This window comes from Acipenser ruthenus, chromosome 2, assembly GCF_902713425.1.
Source record: "Acipenser ruthenus chromosome 2, fAciRut3.2 maternal haplotype, whole genome shotgun sequence".
Taxonomy (NCBI): Eukaryota; Metazoa; Chordata; class Actinopteri; order Acipenseriformes; family Acipenseridae; genus Acipenser; species Acipenser ruthenus.
This window is the reverse complement of record NC_081190.1, coordinates 49,799,492-49,818,448: the sequence shown is the minus strand read 5'-3', so window position 1 is coordinate 49,818,448 and position 18,957 is coordinate 49,799,492. Positions and strand designations below refer to the sequence as shown.

The 18,957-nt window shown below is 39.6% G+C and overlaps 1 protein-coding gene across 7 annotated transcripts in view; it reads left to right on the top strand.

Annotated features, from left to right (window-relative positions):
- LOC117408649 (bone morphogenetic protein receptor type-1B) overlaps positions 1 to 18,957 on the top strand; it is a 342,845-nt gene that overhangs the window by 285,295 nt on the left and 38,593 nt on the right. For all 7 annotated transcript variants that reach the window (XM_034013833.3, XM_058996777.1, XM_058996771.1 and 4 more), the window contains one exon: positions 10,127 to 10,286. In XM_034013833.3, the coding sequence (XP_033869724.1) occupies positions 10,127 to 10,286 (160 nt within the window). The remainder of the gene's footprint in view (positions 1 to 10,126; positions 10,287 to 18,957) is intronic.

Genomic DNA, 18,957 nt, shown 5'->3' with positions numbered 1-18,957 from the left:
ATGATTTGTTTGTTTCACCAAATGTGAAATTCACCCCACATATTACTACGTGGAATAAGTGGCTTCCCAGTTAGAACTCAAAGGCATTCTGGGTACTGGATACTGAGAAAACAGCTGAGTCGTATTAAAGGACTGCTGTCTGGAACTTTTTTTTTTTTTTTTTTTACAGCTGAATAACAAGTCACAGGTGCAGGATTATCCTAACAAGCAGGGCTATGTTTTGTCAATAGATCTCAGTGTAACTCTATGACAATTCACATGACTCTCATCAGAGAAGTCATGGGAGTAAGAAAAAAAAAATTGTGAACTATGAATGTGTATGTGCCATGTTTCTTTAGAAGGTAGCAATAGCAGATTAACTGCTTCCCTGCACAACCTTCTTCCTATCTCCTTTATTTAATTCAAAGCCAACAGGCCTTCCCCTATTTGATTGCACAGCCCCAAGTCACCCAAAAGAAAATACTAGTACTAAATCATATACTTTATATGTTACGGCAACAGTCAGAATATTGGCAAGATTTACTGGTAAATGTCTTCATTTATCAATCAAAACGGTAAGGGACTTTGTCTGAAATAAAAATGATGACGCTTTATTTTGGACATTTACCGATAAATCTCAAGAATAACCAAGTGCCTTTGGCTAATGACTGAATGTCTTGCTTTTGCGCATTGTAAGGCTTCAGGAGTCCTGTGTAACTCCGAGTGCCACAAGAGTCTACCATGCTGCAATAAGCAAGTACAGTGCCTTGCATAAGTATTCACCCCCCTTGCACTTTTCCACATTTTGTAGTGTTACAACCTGGAATTAAAATGGATTTAATTGGGATTTTTACCATTTGATTTACACAACATACTTAACACTTTGAAGGTGCAAAATATTTTTGATTGTGACACAAAAGTTAATTAAACAAAAAAAAAAAAAGACATTTGTTGGATGCATAAGTATTTACCCCCCTGAGTCAATACTTGGTAGAAGCACCTTTGGCAGCAATTACAGCTGTGACTCTTTTTGGGTAAGTCTCTACCAGCTTTGCACATCTGGATCCTGTAATTTTTGCCCATTCTTCTTGACGAAATTGCTCAAGTTCTATCAAGTTGGATGGGGACCGTTGGTGAACAGCAATTTTCAAGTCTTGCCACAGATTCTCAATCGGATTGAGGTCTGGGCTTTTTCTTGCCACTCTTCCATAAAGCCTAGCTTTGTGGAGCGTCCGGGTTATAGTTGTCCCATGGACAGTTTCTCCCATCTCAGCTGTGGATCTCTCCAGCTCCTTCAGAGTTACCATTGGCCTCTTGGTTGCTTCTCTGACTAATGCCCTCCTTACCTGGTCACTGAGTTTTGGTGGACAGCCTTCTCTAGGCAGAGTCGCGGTTGTGCCATATTCTTTCCATTTTTTGATAATGGATTTAACGGTGCTCCGGGGGATGTTGAAAGTTTGGGATATTTTTTTATAACCCAACCCTGATTGGTGCTTCTCCAGAACTTTATCCCGGACTTGTTTTGATAGCTCCTTGGTCTTCAAGATGCTGTTTGTTTAGATATGCTCTCTAACAAGCTCTGGGGCCTTCCAGAAACAGGTGTATTTAATCTGAGATCATGTGACACTTTAATTGCACACAAGTGGACTCCATTCAACTAATTATGTGACTTCTGAAGGCAATTGGTGTCACAGCAAAGGGTGTGAATACTTATGCAATCAAGACTTTTCAGTTTTTTATTTGTAAATAATTTTGAAAAATATGTAGATTTTTTTCCCCACTTCGACATTACGGACTATTTTGTGTAGATCAGTGACAAAAAATCCTAATTAAATCCATTTTAATTCCAGGTTGTAACACTACAAAATGTGGAAAAGTCCAAGGGGGTGAATACTTATGCAAGGCACTGTAAAGGTATCTATTCACATAACCAAAGTGTGATTTTCTGTTATTATTATTATTATTTATTTCTTAGCAGACGCCCTTATCCAGGGCGACTTACAATTGTTACAAGATATCACATTATTTTTTACATACAATTACCCATTTATACAGTTGGGTTTTTACTGGAGCAATCTAGGTAAAGTACCTTGCTCAAGGGTACAGCAGCAGTGTCCCCCACTGGGGATTGAACCCACGACCCTCCGGTCAAGAGTCCAGAGCCCTAACCACTACTCCACGCTGTTACCCTGTTGAAAAGAATGCAATGTCTTTCAACACCATTGTGAATTGTTTTATATGCAAATTTACCAGAATGTAGGTTGTTTTACATAAGTGTATCACAATATTGTTCAGTGAATTGCTCAATTGTGCATTACTTTAAGCTCATTAATGATTGTTTTGTTAATGGAAAATGTGTATGCAGAAATACATATATTGTTTGACATTAATAATTTTGTTAATTTACAATTTATATGCAGGAATAAATACATTCTTTGATATACCTGCATTTACCAATACGTGTCGGTAAATCGATACTTGGACTCATCTCTTGAACTGGGATTCGTGATTCGATGATACCTTTACATCTGCCAAAATAAAGTAAATACTGATGACTGGAAATATTGAACCTGCCTAGTTTGAGAGGATTTCACTTTTCTTGAAATTCCTGCTACACCATAATTAATTTCTAGATTAGGTGTGGTGAAAGTGTTCTTTTAAATTATGTACAAGTCTATAGATCTTGTTTTTGTGTGTAAAAATGTTTTCTGTGTCTGCAAATCTAATGTGTCAAATAGGTGTCAAATACTAGAAAGCATGCAAGTACTACATGTTTGTATTCCTTTTGTATTAAATATTTAATGCTTTTCAAAGTCTGCGAACGAGACAATGTAATTATAAACAGTGTTTGGTATAGTGTGTAACTAAGTGTGGTTAATGGAGTGAATGACTACAAATGAAACTGAAGTGTTGCACATGTGAAACAGGATGTGAACACACATTCTTGGGGAAGGCAGAAAGTGCACTTACACCTTCACATTGTAATTTCAAGTCTAGGAAGCTGACCCTTGATACAGCAGACAGCCCAGAGTTCAGAAAAGGCAGATTTGAATCTCAGCCAAGGTTGACGGCTCATACCTGGTTCTCTTGCTGGGGTAGCAGGCTGAGTGCATTTCTACCCTCATACAGCAGAGGTGTGTAGACATAGCAGTGGTTTTCAAACACAGAAATGCTTTTAAAAGTGTGTCTAACAAATGATACTCCTGCTGTCTGTGGTCAAAATTGATTATTGTCATTCTTGCAAAGGCAATTAATTCCCATGCTGCACAGAAGTTTTTGCCTGCTGTTGAAATACAATGTTTACTTACTTGTCTGTCAGTGTCTGTGTGACCTGCTCATATTTTTCTGGCCAAGGATCAAGGGCCTGTCTCTCCTTTCCTTGCTGTCCCAGTGCAGCATTCATTGATTAAGTGCAAAATTATGATTAAGCTAGTCCTCTTATTATTAGGTACAGCTTGTAAACTTGTCTTCATTCATTTACTATGGGTTTTTAAATAGATCTGTAAGTATTTTTAAAAGCTTTTTTAAATAGATTTTTATATCCTTCAAACTTGTTTTAAAGCAGTACATTAAGTATGCTGAGTGTACAATAGTTCTCTCATTGTCAATTACCACAGTTACACATTTACTCTGCATTTACTCCATAGGTAAAAATTGTTTATTGTAATCTACTTTATTTTTGTTTTTAACTATTGTTTATTTTAGCTCAGGCTGTAATGCAATAACCTGTTACGAAAGAACAGTTTAGAAAGTGGGGGTCAAAGATTACCTGTGAGAAAAAGCCAAGAAATGTCAAAACTCATTTTAATGCTGCAATAAATTCTGTAATTATTATCTTAGTACATCAGTTTATTTGTGTAATTATTTTTAAAGGTGTAAGCAAATAAGGCTCTTTGTAAAGATATGTATTTAACATGACTGACCTTGTGCAGGGAGAATAGTAGTGCATGAAGGAACACTATTACATTTATGATCTGTCAAACAGCATATTGAGATTTTTGTTGTCTAATCTATTTCATATCCTTCAAAACCTATGTAAAAGTTGAGGACTCTAGAACATTGTGCATACATATCTATTGCCTGGTTCAAAGTATTCACATTTTTTGAGTTTTAATGATTACAACAAGGTGTTTGCTATTTGATTTGTATTATTTAGAATGTCTTGCTATTCTGATTTGCATTTTTTTTTTTTTTTTTTTTTTAATATACTGTACATTGGAATTTAATTTATGATGTCCCTTGCCTTTTGCAAATCTCCATTGATACTGAGTTTCATGTGCAAGCCTAATAAATTTGTAGAACATTTTTAAAAAATGGCTTTTATTTGAGGAACATATTTAGGTTAGGACTTAAAACTTGCAAACAAATGTAATGTACTTTATTTTATATAAAGCTTGGTGTATACAAACCTGTGCATTATTTTACTTGCATAACTTGCTTTCAAAAGTAAATGTTAAGTCCTGATAGAGTAAATAGGACTATTTGTAGAATGACATGCAACCACATGCAAGTACTGTATAAGTACAGTAATCCGGTGTGTATCCACCCGTCACATATCCGCCCTAACCGTTTATCCACCATGATCAACCTCTTCAGCAACGTTAGTTTATTATTGAACAAAGAAGATTAGTTCAGAGATTGTAGATGCTACCAAAGTTTTCATATATTGTGTTGAATGTGCTCCATGCGCTGCCATTGCTGGTAGTCTCATGTGAGCTGTTCAGTGTGGTGATAAGTAAATAAATCCTGTTCGCCTGCGGGGGCGTATCAACTTCAACCTCCGTCTCAGCAGCGAATGCACGCATCCACACGTATGGAGTGCCATTTGTGCCAAAACTATGCAGCCATTAATTTGTCAATTTGTTTGTCAAATCGTTTGTCAGTTTGTGAATTGGTCAATTTGTCCAGCAATTCCTCCATCAATTCATACAGTAATTCATAAACATATTTGTTAATTAATCAAATTAATTAATTAATTTGTCAATTTATTAATACGAAAGGCTGTACGGACATGCAAATTTCCAATCAACCAGACAAACTTCCCAACAAACAGACAAACTTCCAACTGTCGATCTCGCACTGTGCCGAAAACACTGCAACCTTTCTAGCCAATGGGAGCACACACTAATATTTTAACCAATGAAATTCCAGCCTCACTCAAAACTGCTTCAGCCAATAATATTGCAGTTTATTTGATGGGTGTTTCAATAGATATTCTATTTAACAAGATACTCGACTGCGCTGATTTTCAATGGAGACTCCGTCTCACTGCGTGCAAAGCATCATGGTATATACAGAGAGATAGGCAAAAAAAAATTCCACGGAGAATCTGTGGAGGCGTAAGAAATATTGCTGGTTTTCACCATGTTAAAAAAAATGCATCAAACTTTTGAAGTAGATTTCACATTTGCCCAAGGCCTTTTGAAGAAAACGGCAACATTAGCAAATTATGACAATACGTAATTATTATGAAAAATGCTATTTTCTGAGCACTGTCCTGTTCCGCAGTGCATGCGCAGTAAATACAGTTACTGCTGATTGCACATGTCATCGATGATAATATTTATTGACAGCTTTCAGAAGCGGGTAACGGGAAATTTAAAAGCTAGATCATATCAGATATATTTTATTACTATTTTTGTGTATGTTAATTATTTGTGAAATAATTTTATAACAAATATACGGATGAACATTAACTTTTTTTTTAACTACTTTGTCTAAGTAGCTACCGGTAGTTTGTTTACCGTACTATATTGCTGTGTCTTGATAATATTTTATGTCTAAAGTAAATTTCTAAAGTAACCGGTGTTACTGGACTGTTAAATGATTTAATGAATACGCTTCTTTAGAGTGTTGTTTCTGCGCATGCGCCACCGAACGGGGCAGTGCTCAGAAAATAGCATTTTTCATAATAATTACGTATTGTCATAATTTGCTAATGTTGTCGTTTTCTTCAAAAGGCCTTATAAATATTTTGAATATGAACACATTTTCAGGTTAATTACTGAGATGTCAGTTAAGGGATACATTTATTTGTGCATATCTGCCTGTGTGTAAAAAGGAATTTATTCTAAACCAGTGAGATGCTAAATTGAGTCTTAAAAAATGACATGTATGAGGTACATATGAATATCTATAGTCCTTTCAACACTGGCACTTCTACCCAGGTTCTGGCTACCAGGGTCACAATCCTGTGTAGTGTGAAACCACGTACCTAGGTCGTACCCGGGTTAACCCGGGTCCCAGTGACCCACCTGAGGATGTGGGTTGACACTCTTTGACCTGGGTTGAGCGAGACAGAATGCATGACGGCCGACGAAATAACAAACAGCCACGCCTGCGTGAAGGTTTCACTTCCGCAAGGAACGTTTTTGTTTATTCTGTTTAGCCATATTTATGTTCCTTGAGACACACCATAAGCCAGATTGCAGCAGGGATGAAGAAACATTTACTGCAATCAACATTTGGGTTGACAGTTCAATCCAGAGAAGCTTGGATGGAAGCGTCAGTAACAAGATGCTTCCGGGGCATCGATACGTGTATTGTGCACTTGCGTCTGTCACCCAGATCAACACTGCTTTATCAAAAGCAGTGTGAAATCGCGTAGCCGACCCGCATGACACCGGGTCCTGACCTGGTGGGTTGCAACCCGGGTAGAGCATGTGCCAGTGTGAAAGGGGCTTAACTCAAATACATGTGGTAATTTTAAAAGTTGTGTGCTTTCCATTGAATTTTCTTTTATATATGCTATCTATTTTTGTGTGTTTTAGTTTACTTCTTTTAACATCTATTCTTTAAAATATTTATTTAATTACAAAGAAACAAAAGAGGACCTCATTTGGTGATACAAATACAGTGCTAGCCCGTTTTATAATGTGGTTGTTGGGGTCCATAATTAGCAGACTGCATTATTTGTGTTTTGCCGTATAACGAATATTGCTATTTTTGTTCCTGAAATGATTTACAATTCCCACAAGCCAAATTAATATTGTTGCGTACGGTGGAAAATTAATGAAGTAGACACACACAATTTTCGGGTACTCGGTTTATTGGGACAGTAATTCACTGGGCCACACCAAAAACAACAAACAATCTTGCACTCTCACAGCAGCACATTCACACAGCAGCTTGTGTCACTCAACTCTACCCGCGCTGATGTGGGCACCCCCTATATGCTTTCATGTCCCCGCATCAACGGATGTCATCCACCAATGCTGGCTGAGTCAAGCTTACCGCTTCCCTGCTAACAAACACACACACACACACACACACACCAATCTTATTTAAATTGTGAATAAGTAACACAGAATCCAAGGACGTATATACACACATGTATTGTTTCGTACTTGTTTTGTAACATTAATGGACAGTTTGTTTTTACTTTTAGAAAAAAAATTACTGTACATGCACAGGAGCTTTATAAATACTATATGTCCCTGTGGAAGGGTGGTGGGTAATTCACTGACACAGAGACAGACAGGTGTATTTGGAGTCACCGCACAGGTGCCCAGTTTTATTTTCGTTTTGAGCAGGGATTTGGTTTCTTTAGCCCTCTCACATCGCAGATGGCGCTGTGGGTCCGTGGTCTGCTTACCACCGATGGTAAACAGTGCCACGGAGAATACCAGGAGTCTGGTAAACCAGGGATCGGGCAGTAGCACTCGCAGGTGCCTCAAACAAAACAATGAAAACAAAAGACCAAAGAAAAAGAGAAAATAAAACACAGTAATAAACCTCCAAAGAAAAAGGTGCTGCCCTTGGCAACGATATCCCGGTCGCCGCTACCCGCACGACCCGGATCTCCGTCCTACTCTCCCGGCTCGCTATGCTTGCCTATTCACTACTGGGGTTCTGCCCAAAGGTACCCCGCTCTCCCTAATTCTCTCTATCCGGAGGCTCCTTTCTCTCCGCTGATCCTCGCTCCCGGTCAGCACTTTCCGCACCTCCAGCGCGTCTAAAACGGCAGACCTGAGGAAACAACAGAGCATTATCTTATAGGGCCAACAATCTCCCCAAGACCCGCCTCCCAGCCATTCAGAGAGAGGGAGAGTCCACACACACTCTCTCCCACCTCCCCGTGTCACGGCCATGACTGACAGGCGGTTGTTGGATGACTGCCGCCCCCCTCCTGCAGCCCTGTGAACACGCCAGCAGAGTCAACACAGATCTCTCCCCTATCACAGTCCCAGTTTCAACTTAAATGCATTTAAATTTGGTAATGTAAAAACAACAATAAAACAAAATCAGTGTTTTCTTTTCTTTTTTTCTTTGAGTTTCTAGTTTATCCGAGCATAATTCACGATAATATCACCAGGATCAATTAAATTATCTGAACGTTCACCCAACGTTTGCAAGTCAAATTGCATTATGGGGGAAATGAGAGCCACGGCCTTACCATGTTATAAACGATTCCGCACTATAACAGGTCGCATTATAACAGGGTATCGCTGTAATATATAACGGGGTAGCACTGTACGTGCTGCAATCCTCTGCAAAAACGTACAGTACCTGCCTGGTTTCTGACCCATAACACCCTTCTATACATACATATTGTAAAGCTAATTTTCTGTATACATTAGTCTGTGGTTCAATGGAAAATGAAGGATTCATTCTTTTTTGGAACCACTACCACAATTGGGTATTAAGTAAGCAATAAGACATGAGAAGGCATGGTTAGTACTGATACAATACATGCCTCAGGTGTGTTGTGAGCCGGCGTCAACCACCTGAGAATTAAGATTTTTGATACCAGTTACTGCTGTTTGATTGTTATTTGTATTGTCCACTGAATCTTGAAGTCATTAGTATTGTACTTAAAAGTACACTTTTAAAAGTGATTACTTCATATGAAATTACATTTAGTTAGCAGAATGTAATTTCTGCAAAAAATATAATGAAAAAAGTCACAAAAATAAGTGAAGGGAAAAGATGAAAAAATATGGAACTATTTGCATTCCATGCTAATACAGTACAACAAATAATATGTCTATCCACAAATCCATAGTAATGAATATTTAGGGACATTTTAATACTAGTACTCCTGTTCAGAATGTTACGTTTAGTTTAAGCCCAATGTTAATCCCCAAGAACATACAGTTAGGATGTATCCTTGCCAACTATCAAGAGAATAGTAAAATAATTTGCAGTCACCTTATAGTTGATTCCAGAAAACGTCACACCATATAAAAATAGTATCTAGTGTGTTCGCCTTTCCAAATTGTTTTAGTGTTATTTTGTTATATTTTACAGACCAAATGTATGGAAAATCTTTTGGTCTGGACCTTTTTAAAAGGGCAGCTCTGCATCCATAAAAAGTGTTCTCTTTCCTGCTTTCACTTGAAGAAGAGACATTTGAGGTCTTGAAAGCTTGTGATTAATTATTATTTAGTTAGTCCAATAAAATGTATCACATCTCCTTCTCTTTGTCTATCAGTGTTTGTTGAAAGAGATCTCCATTTGAAATTATTATGTTTTACTCACTCAGAAGTTAATTGGGCTGTATTTCAGAAAAAAAAAACATCCACATTTTATGTGTTTAAATGTTAAAGCAGCCAGTAGTACATGGCATATTGTTGAACAGCTCTGTTGGCAGAAAAACAGGTATATTTACTGTACTCACAAACTAATAAAACATTTCTAAATGTATTAGGACTCAGCCATTCCAATTTCTACTTGAAAAACTCAAGTGTTACATTGTCATTAAGTGGGAATGTAATAGGGAAGGTCTGTGCTGACTGTCTGGTGCATGCGTGGTACTGCAGGAAGGGGGCAGCAGCCTCTTAGATCCGCCTGTCAGTCATGGCAGTGACACAGAGAGGTGGGGAAGAGGGTGTGTTGGCTTTCCCTCTCTCTGAGAGGCTGAGAGGCTGGCCTTGGGGGATTGCTCAGCATTGTATTGTGCTTAGTTATGCATTCAGGTGGCCGGAGAGAGGATACCCTGTGATGCTAGCGGAAGATGCCAGTGTAAACAAAGACCAGGCAGGAATGCCAGCGGTTTCAAATAAAACCTTCTGTCTCCCGTGTGTGTCAGTGAATTGCCCACCACCCTTCCACAGGGAGTTGTATATTTTGTAGACCAGTAGCTTTTGTGTATGGTTTAATCCTAAAAGTATCTGTTTATTAATGTTTTTTTTGTTCTTTTTTTCAGCAAACCTCTTGGATAACATGCTGCTGCGGAGTTCAGGGAAGCTGAATTTGGACAACAGAAAGGAGGATGGCGAGAGCAACGTAGCTGCACCACCTAAGCAGCTCCTTTTGTGTTATTGCCATCATCACTGTCCTGAAGACTCGATTAACAACACATGCGGGTGAGATCAGGATCTGCTTGTTAAGTAGCAGATTGTTGATTATTGTTGTACTGAATGCTCCTGGAGCATCCACACTTTAAATAGCATATGTTGTATTGGGAATATTATTTTTAATTGTCCTGTTGGGGGACAGAATATCAATTTTGAAATCTGATAGTTGCAAAGGATTAAGTTTAAGGTTTGAGGTAATGTTGTGTTTTATGGTTAGGATTAGGGTTAAGTATAGATATCGTACAGCTTTCTTAAACTAGGTTTCCACAAAGTTTGTAGGTTGTGTTTAAACACTGTAAGTGCAAATTGCCTCATTTGGCCACCAAAACATGTTTATTAAAAAAGCACAGGGGAAAAAACTAAAATAAACTAGACACAGCATTACAGAAATAATAATAAAAAACAGCATTCCTTAAGAAAAAGCTGTGTACTATCCTTGTATTATTTGCTAAATATTTTTGACTGCATATGTATTTTATTATAAACCTATTATACACGTTATGATTATTATTATTAATTAGTCATTTAGCAGACGCTTTTATCCAAAGTGACTTACCCAGAGACTAGGGGGTGAACTATGCATCAACAACACTGCTGCTGCAGAGGGGTGCACGACAATTCGTCCCCGCCTACAATTCGTCTCTCCGACAGTTCATCCTCATGACAATTCGCCCATATTACTAGATGTACATATTTAAAGGTTAATAATGTGTGTGTATTTTTAAGACCAATAAAAAACATATATAGAAACTTTTAGGAGTTGTTTACATTACTATTTCAATGTTTTGTTCAGTAACAGTAGTTGAAATCACAAATAGCTATCAGTAGAGGCTGTGTGGTCCAGTGGTTAAAGAAAAGGGCCCCGGTTCAAATCCCACCTCAGCCACTGACTCATTGTGTGACCCTGAGCAAGTCACTTAACCTCCTTGTGCTCCGTCTTTCGGGTGAGACGTAGTTATTATTATTATTTATTATTATTATTTATTTCTTAGCAGACGCCCTTATCCAGGGCGACTTACAATCGCAAGCAAATACAAATACATTCAAGTAGTTGTAAGTGACTCTGCAGCTGATGCATAGTTCACACACCCTAGTCTCTGTAAGTCGCCTTGGATAAAGGCGTCTGCTAAATAAACAAAATAATAATAATAATAATAATAATAATAAAGTATCGATTGGAAATTATATAATTTATACTTTAGAAAATACTACATTGTTGATAAAGATACATTGTTCTATGTCATTGTATCTTTTTATTTAATTTGATTAAAATGACAATGATCTCTGTTTTCGACATATGTTTTAGTTTCCAATATAATTACACTGCAGCCTACCCCAGAATTTGTGCATAGAGCAAGCACAATTACTAATGTAACAGGAGGGTAGAAATAAAAGAAAAAGTTGAAAGAAAAAAGTAATTGAGAAACTTTTTAAAAAGACAGCAAATGAGAATGTCATAAGATGAACCCGGATAACCCAATAGAATGAGGGGGGTAAATGTCAGGTATGTCCAGGTGGGAAAGGGGCGGGAGAGAGGGGTCTTAGCGGGGCGCAATTACTGAATGGCTGGATGTTGTGAACATAAGTGTGGAATGTGATTGTGGCGGTTATCTGGGGTGATTATTGGGCTTTGTATGTGGGCGCTGCGGGTTTACGAATACCTTTGTTCATTAGTTGCCTTAGGGCCAGACCAAATCAAACCCCCGATCACTCTTGCGAAAGAGTGTTTATGCGATAATATCGCTAGTTTCCATATCGCATTTTCTTTATCACGAAACCAAAACTAGCCATTTCCAATCCACGAAATGGGCGGAGAGAAGTTTCGCAGGAGTAGGAGGGACCGCCAAAAGCAACATGAAAACAGCTGTTGACCAATACCCAGCCGGTATTTGTGACATTTTGAAGGGGCGGAAACAAGACTGTAACATGCAAAAAGGCAGACGAAGACAGCCAGGGCCGAAAAAAAAAAAGTCTGTGTTGTACTACTGTTTCGTTTGAATATCAGTGAATGAATGCTATTATATACAACTACTACTAGTAGTAATAATAATACAAAATATGTTTATTAATAATAATAACAATAATAATAATAATAATAATAATAATAATAATAATAATAATAATAATAATCTGCTTTTATTTTTATTGTGTAAAATATTGAAAAATACGGACGTGAGTTTGAAAGAAAACACACACACGCACACACACGCACACACACGCACACGCACACACACACACACACGCACACAGCACACACACACGCACACACACGCACACACACGCACACACACACGCACACACACACACGCACACACACACACACACACACACACACACACACACACTTGGCAGTTACCTTGTTTCCACGATGTCTGCAGCATCGTGCTGCATTGTTCTGTCACTGTTATGAAAGCGTGCCACATTGTTTTCATGATTTTTGTAAAAATCCATACTGTCCCCTGTCAGCACCATGCAATGCCAGCATCCTCATACCCCACTGGCACGGTGCTGCCCAGAGCCCTGTTGTGCACAAGGCTGCATAGTAACTGCACAAAATTTAAAAAAGAAAGAACTTGGGGTGAATAGAACATCCAAAAACAAACGTGACACTGTCGTCAGGATTTTTTTAAACAGGCAGAGTCAGGTAGGTATATTTTATTATTATTATTATTATTATTATTATTATTATTAATATTATTATTATTATTATTATTATTTCTTCTGTCGAAAACCCAAAGCAAATTGAAAAATGTCATCTTGATGCTTCTGAGATTACCTTTATACTGTTTCTGTGTAGGCCAACATGTTGAAGCACTTTACGAGAGTAACCAAATGTTTAAAGCTAAAAGTTAATATCTTTAAAGTGGTTAAAACATTAATATGTTCTTTATTAGTATTCTAGTTTGTTTACATTTGTTAGCCTTGAGTCTGATCAAATTTCAGTGTAATGGAGTACTGTGCCTTTAAGAAATTAACAATTTGAACAGAGGTAGGTGACATCACAGATGACGTGTGAATATGTCCATGGACTTAAAAAAAAGTATACTGTCCGTAGTTCTCCTAGCTTACTAAAAAGATAAGAAATAAAAGAAAATATATCTAAAAACCTCCAATTGAGTAGAAAAGAGTTTATTGTTCACCTTTTGACTTTCTGCTCCCAAAGCAAGATTAACCTGATCCCATTCAACCAGGACTGGATTATGGCTTTTATAGTACATGCAAAGAGAAAATACCAGCTCCTATCAATACCAGCTGTCCGTCTCCTCCTGCGCGGAATCTCTAAGAGCTCTCCAACCGCTTCTCCTTCTCCCCTGCCTATCTCTATAGATATTCCTGGCAATTTGATCTCAATCCTCCGTCAAGGCTGCTTCTCTACATTTGATGACCTAATAATGAAACTATATGTTTAACTGAATGTTTTGTTTTTTAAAGATGCTCAGAATATGCAGTTCCTTTTATTGCCAGCTTTCCTATGCTGGGTATTCGCTGCAATGATCTCATGCTCATCATAGATTCTCACTTTTTCCTCTTCCTGCACATTTCCAAAACGGATCATCTTTGGCAAAGTCAATTTATGCTTCCATGCAGTTAGTAGGGAGCCAGTCAGTAACTTTTGTTGTGTAAAAATGTTTTCTTTCTTTCTTTTTTTCTCTATGCATTGGCGATTTTTTTGTTTATATGCACTCATAGGAATCTTTAGCGGGGAACCAGGTTCCTTCCTTTGGGGGGTTAGTGATCTCACTTTCTCCAACCCTTGGTTAAGCTCTGCTTCCTTTTCTCCGTGAGGATTCTCCAAGAGTCAGAGGGGACTCCCAGCTAAACCCAACCTTTTAGCAGCTCATGATCTATCACTACCCTTGCAATCTGAGGAGCTAAGCTTATTCTTAAACCTCGCCGTAGGAACTCTTCCTTCGTAACACAAGGCTCTCTTTTCGTTTCAGGTTCTCTGGGGCTGCGTCTCCGTCCCAGCTTTGGGAGTCTATAATTCACCTCATCAAGGTCAGCTCTCCAAGCCAGAGTCCCCATTTCTTCCTTTCTTTCAGGTTCTCCAGCCTCTATTTATGTACAGGGCCCCCCAAGAGATGGGGAGCCCTCTTTCTGTATGTCAGATCCCCCAAGAGACGGGGACCCCTTTTCTATATCTATTCAATATTTACCAACTCTGTGTCCCTGAGGGTGCTGTGCACCCAGCCTTTGAAATTTCCCCACCACGACATGATCTCACCTAACTGTGGAGGTGACCTCACCACGACATGGACCTCGTCCTGCCAAGGGTTTGGTCCTAACTGTGGGCGGCTCGCCGAGAAGTCATGCAACGTCACTACAGGTAGCCTGGCTCCCGCCCCATGAACTTGTTGTTAGGATCCAGTATATTATATTATTAGTCCATATGAGTACAACAAACTTCTGAGAAGATACTGTTGTAATCCACAGGACTTTCTGGAACTTCGTTATGTAGTAAATCTTGCAGCAAGCTGATAAGACCTGTATTTGTCTTTTTGAACACATTCATGGAGACGTTTTTTTTTTTTCTTCATATTTTCATACTTTTAAAACAAATCTCACTCATTGAATTTGCTCAGGCTGGTGTTTTTTTTTTTTTCTTCTGTAGGTACCCGTGCTTCTTAACCCCTTCTGTGCTAGGGGACGTATGGCGTACACCCTAAACATTTCGTCATAAAGTCCTAAAATAAATCTTACTGTAGCGCTGGCTGTGATCATTTCAATTTTTTTTCTCCTAAGTGTGTAGAAGGGTTTAAGCTCTCAAAATATGTGAATGGTGTATCGGTCACGTCATTTAAAAAGTGCATGATTGACATGTAAACTGCCCTGTATACGATTTCTCTGTATTATTCAATGTCGGATGTGGAAGTCAAACAAGCAAACAAAAAGGTCTGTATTATATTTTTATAGTGCTTTGATTGACGCAACTTTTGATGGATACAACATTTAGGGGAGCTAAGAACCTATTTTTAGCAAACTTAATCTTACTTTCAATAGTTATTTCATAACTGAAGATCGCTATTGATTACTGTATGCTGTCTCTGTTGTACCGTGGCATAGTAGTAACTCAGTGCTTGGGCACGTTGTGTTTGACCAATCGCTTCTGACATTTTAGGATATATGTGGGAGGGTTTAGTCTCTCAAAACGTGAGGCTGTGCTGCACCATCCACAGTAATAATAATATTATAAAATATGTCAGTGCCCTAAAGGCTGCGAGTGAGTAATCGCTTACAAAATTTTAGGACATGTGTAAGGGTATTTAGTCTTTTGAAATTATATTTTGAATTTAGTTTGTATCTACATTTAAAAATATGTACAGTTTACATATTGACCCAACAATGTTGTGTTTTAAATGTTGTTTATTATTATTATTATTATTATTATTATTATTATTATTATTATTATTATTATTATTATTATTATTATTATTATCAATACAAATGTTGATGCAGCCATGACAGAAACATACTAACTCCTATTTTTTTTTCTCCATAGATATTTAACATATTAGCAATGCAAGACACATGCAATTTGTCTAATTACCGTGTTAGGAAATTACCTTTTTAGGGCTTTAAAGTGGCACACACTTTAAAAATATAACAAAATATCTTAACACGCAGTGCTTCTTGCAACTATTTATTTGGTTTTTGCGTGGGAATTTAAAAGGAAATCCGGTTAATTGTCATAATTTATCAGGACCTGCGACAATTAAGCTTTTTAACGAAAAATGCGTTCGTTAACTACCTCATCGACTCAATTTCAAAGCATTAACAGATGCTACTAAAGCTGTTGTTACTATACTGCAAGTTTGATACAATAACTCTGTTTTTTTAAAAATTCTGCCCACAACGTGTATTACAGGTACATTTAATTGTATACCTGATAATTTCATAGAATTGTGAAGTACATTTCTTACCTCCAGATTGCCCTGAGCAGAAATGTAAAACCTCTGACCTGGCAACACTGCTTATAGCATTGCTAAAGTATTTAACCTTGATTTACAGAGGTCAGGTGATTGCTGGAGCTACCCTTGGGCAGTATTATGATTGTGTGTCAGTGGCTGTAACAGTTCCCTTTCAATTACGAAATGTAACCACTACCGAATGGGTATTTCCTCCTAAAGACCCGAATCCTGAAAATTGTATACCAAAGCTGCTCACTGAGCCTGTGACGCAGTCATGACTCTGCCCCCGAGGTATCAAAACGACTGCGCTCACAGATCAGAGATAAGTTCAGATAAGTACTTTGTTGCTTCTATCTCTATATATTTCACATTATTTGTGTTTTACACAAAGTATATGTAATATTTAAACAAATTGCTGCAGTCTTGTGCCCCGCATGAAGCCAGCAGCTTGAGTCGCTTCTTCCAGGGATCCAGCAACATAAGTCGGCTGACTGTGCTCTCCCCCCCAGGCTGTATACCTCTGTCTAGAGCTTTTTAGCACTATACAAGACATTCTATATTATTTATGTAATTGTTTATTTACTGTTTTTTGTTGAGAAAGTCTTTTCTCATTGTGTTTTTACAGATACTACGCGCAGGTCTGTCTGCAACGTGGTACTCAGCACATGTGCAGCAAGAGCAGCTGTTGGGCTTATCAGCACTGCGCAGGACCGAGATACTCGGTTCGGTTTGTTGTTGCTTGCAATTATAACCACAGTATCTTGATGCCGTTTTGGTGACAGGTTTTTAGCATCACCATTGTGAAGGCTGTTAGTCCATTCTAACAAGCAGGCTTCCCTTAGTCTCGTGTTGGTACTGAGTGGTTTTGCCAGTGGCTTTTACAGATGGGCATCTTTGTACAGTGCCACCCGCGAAGACTGCGAACCGGTGGACCCGTACCAAACGATGCCAAGGTTAACAACCCGCTTTCTATCCCGACCCAGTACAGTTATCACACTAGTACCAGTACTGTTCCGGTAAGGACCTGGTGTTAAAGCCACCGAACCGGTACCGAACCAACCGCCGTCGTCCTGGTACCGTCCCTGTATCGACCCGGTGCTAAAGTCACCAAACTGGTACCGACCCTGATCCAAACAGCACCAAAGTCACCGAACCAGCCTTGTGTCGACCAAGGTTCCAAACCAGTACTCAACCAGTTCTGAACCAGTACCGACCCAGTGTTAAATACACTGAACCGATACCACTTGGGTCTTAACCCCCCCAGTCTATATATACTGTCCATCGCCACTTCTGAGGAGGTGGGAGAACAGGAGCTGGCGTTCCCTCTGAGGAGGTGGAGTCCGACAGCACGTCCCCTGCGGTTAAGCTCTCTCTGTTGACAGAGCTTATACCGCTAATCAAGACGGCCACTGCAATCTTGCCCTGGCCTACGGCAGGGGAAACAAGGCAGTCAATTTTCGACGATGAGCCTACCACCTCTCCCATATCCACCCCAGTTCACCTGTATTTTCTCTTGAGATCCAGTCTTCCTGGGACCATCAGGCAACAGCTCCTGATGTTTTCCAGTCGATGGACGCCCTATATAGGGTGCATGATGCGGAGAAGCTTGGCCTGGCCCATTTTCCGCCGGTTGAGGCTTCCATTGCTGCCTTGGTCCAGGCACCTAATTTGGCGCTGCTTTCCAAGGACGCTGCCTGCCCTAACAAGCAGTGCCGGGTTTCTGAGGTGATCCTCAAAAGCCTATTCAGCCGGGGCATTCGCCGCACGGCTAAGGAACTACAATAGAATCCTGGTAGCCAGTCGTGTTTGCTGCGGTCCCGCACTGAGAACCACAAGCCCTCACCAGAACAGCTGGATGAGCTGCGCCTGGTGAACAAAAACCTGCTTTGTGTGTCCAAACTCAACGGACAGGCTGTAGGTAAAAACCTGGTTGCACTGGTAGCCGCCCGCAGGTAGCTTTGGCTTTCCCAGTCACGTGTACCTGACAGGGATAAAGCACCACTGTTGTACACCCCGATCACTCGAGGGCATACATTCGGTCCCGCGGTGGATGAGATGCTGCAACGCGAGCGGAAATCCACTAAGGAGCTGGTTCGCCTGCTTCCCAAGCAACTATAATGGGCTATAATAAGAGGCTATAATAGGTTCCATGGCCTGTGCAGAGACAGAAGCCACAGGGCAAGCCACTGGCGAAGCAGCAGCCTAGTATTTTGCTGCCACAGGCCAAGGGCCCTTTCTCAGGGAGCCATCTGGACTATTGGCATCAGTGCACCACAGACACCTGGATGCTTACTACTGTTCAGTCCGGCTATTCGCTGCAATTCAAGCATCGTCTCCCTCCCTTTCGGGGCATGACGATGACATCAGTCACAGACCCACAAGGCACCTCTGGGTGTCTCAGGAGGTAGCGTTTGTGCTGCAAAGACGGGCTATTCACATGATAGATCCCCTCCAGTTGGAGGAAGGGTTCTACTCCAGGTACTTCCTAGTGCCCAAGCGGGATGGTGACCTCAGACCGATCCTCAACCTCAGACATGTCAACCTGTATCTGAGCCAAAGGAGGTTTAAAATGTTTACAATGCAATAGCTGTTGCAGTCAATCAGGCCAACTGGTTCACCACGGTGGACGTCAAAGACACCTATTTCCACATCCCCATAAAACCAGTGCACAGGAAGTACATGCAGTTTGCCTTTCAGAGTTCCGTGTCTTGGCATTTGGTCTCTCACTAGCTCCACATGCCTTCTCGAAGTGCATGCAACCAATCTGGATT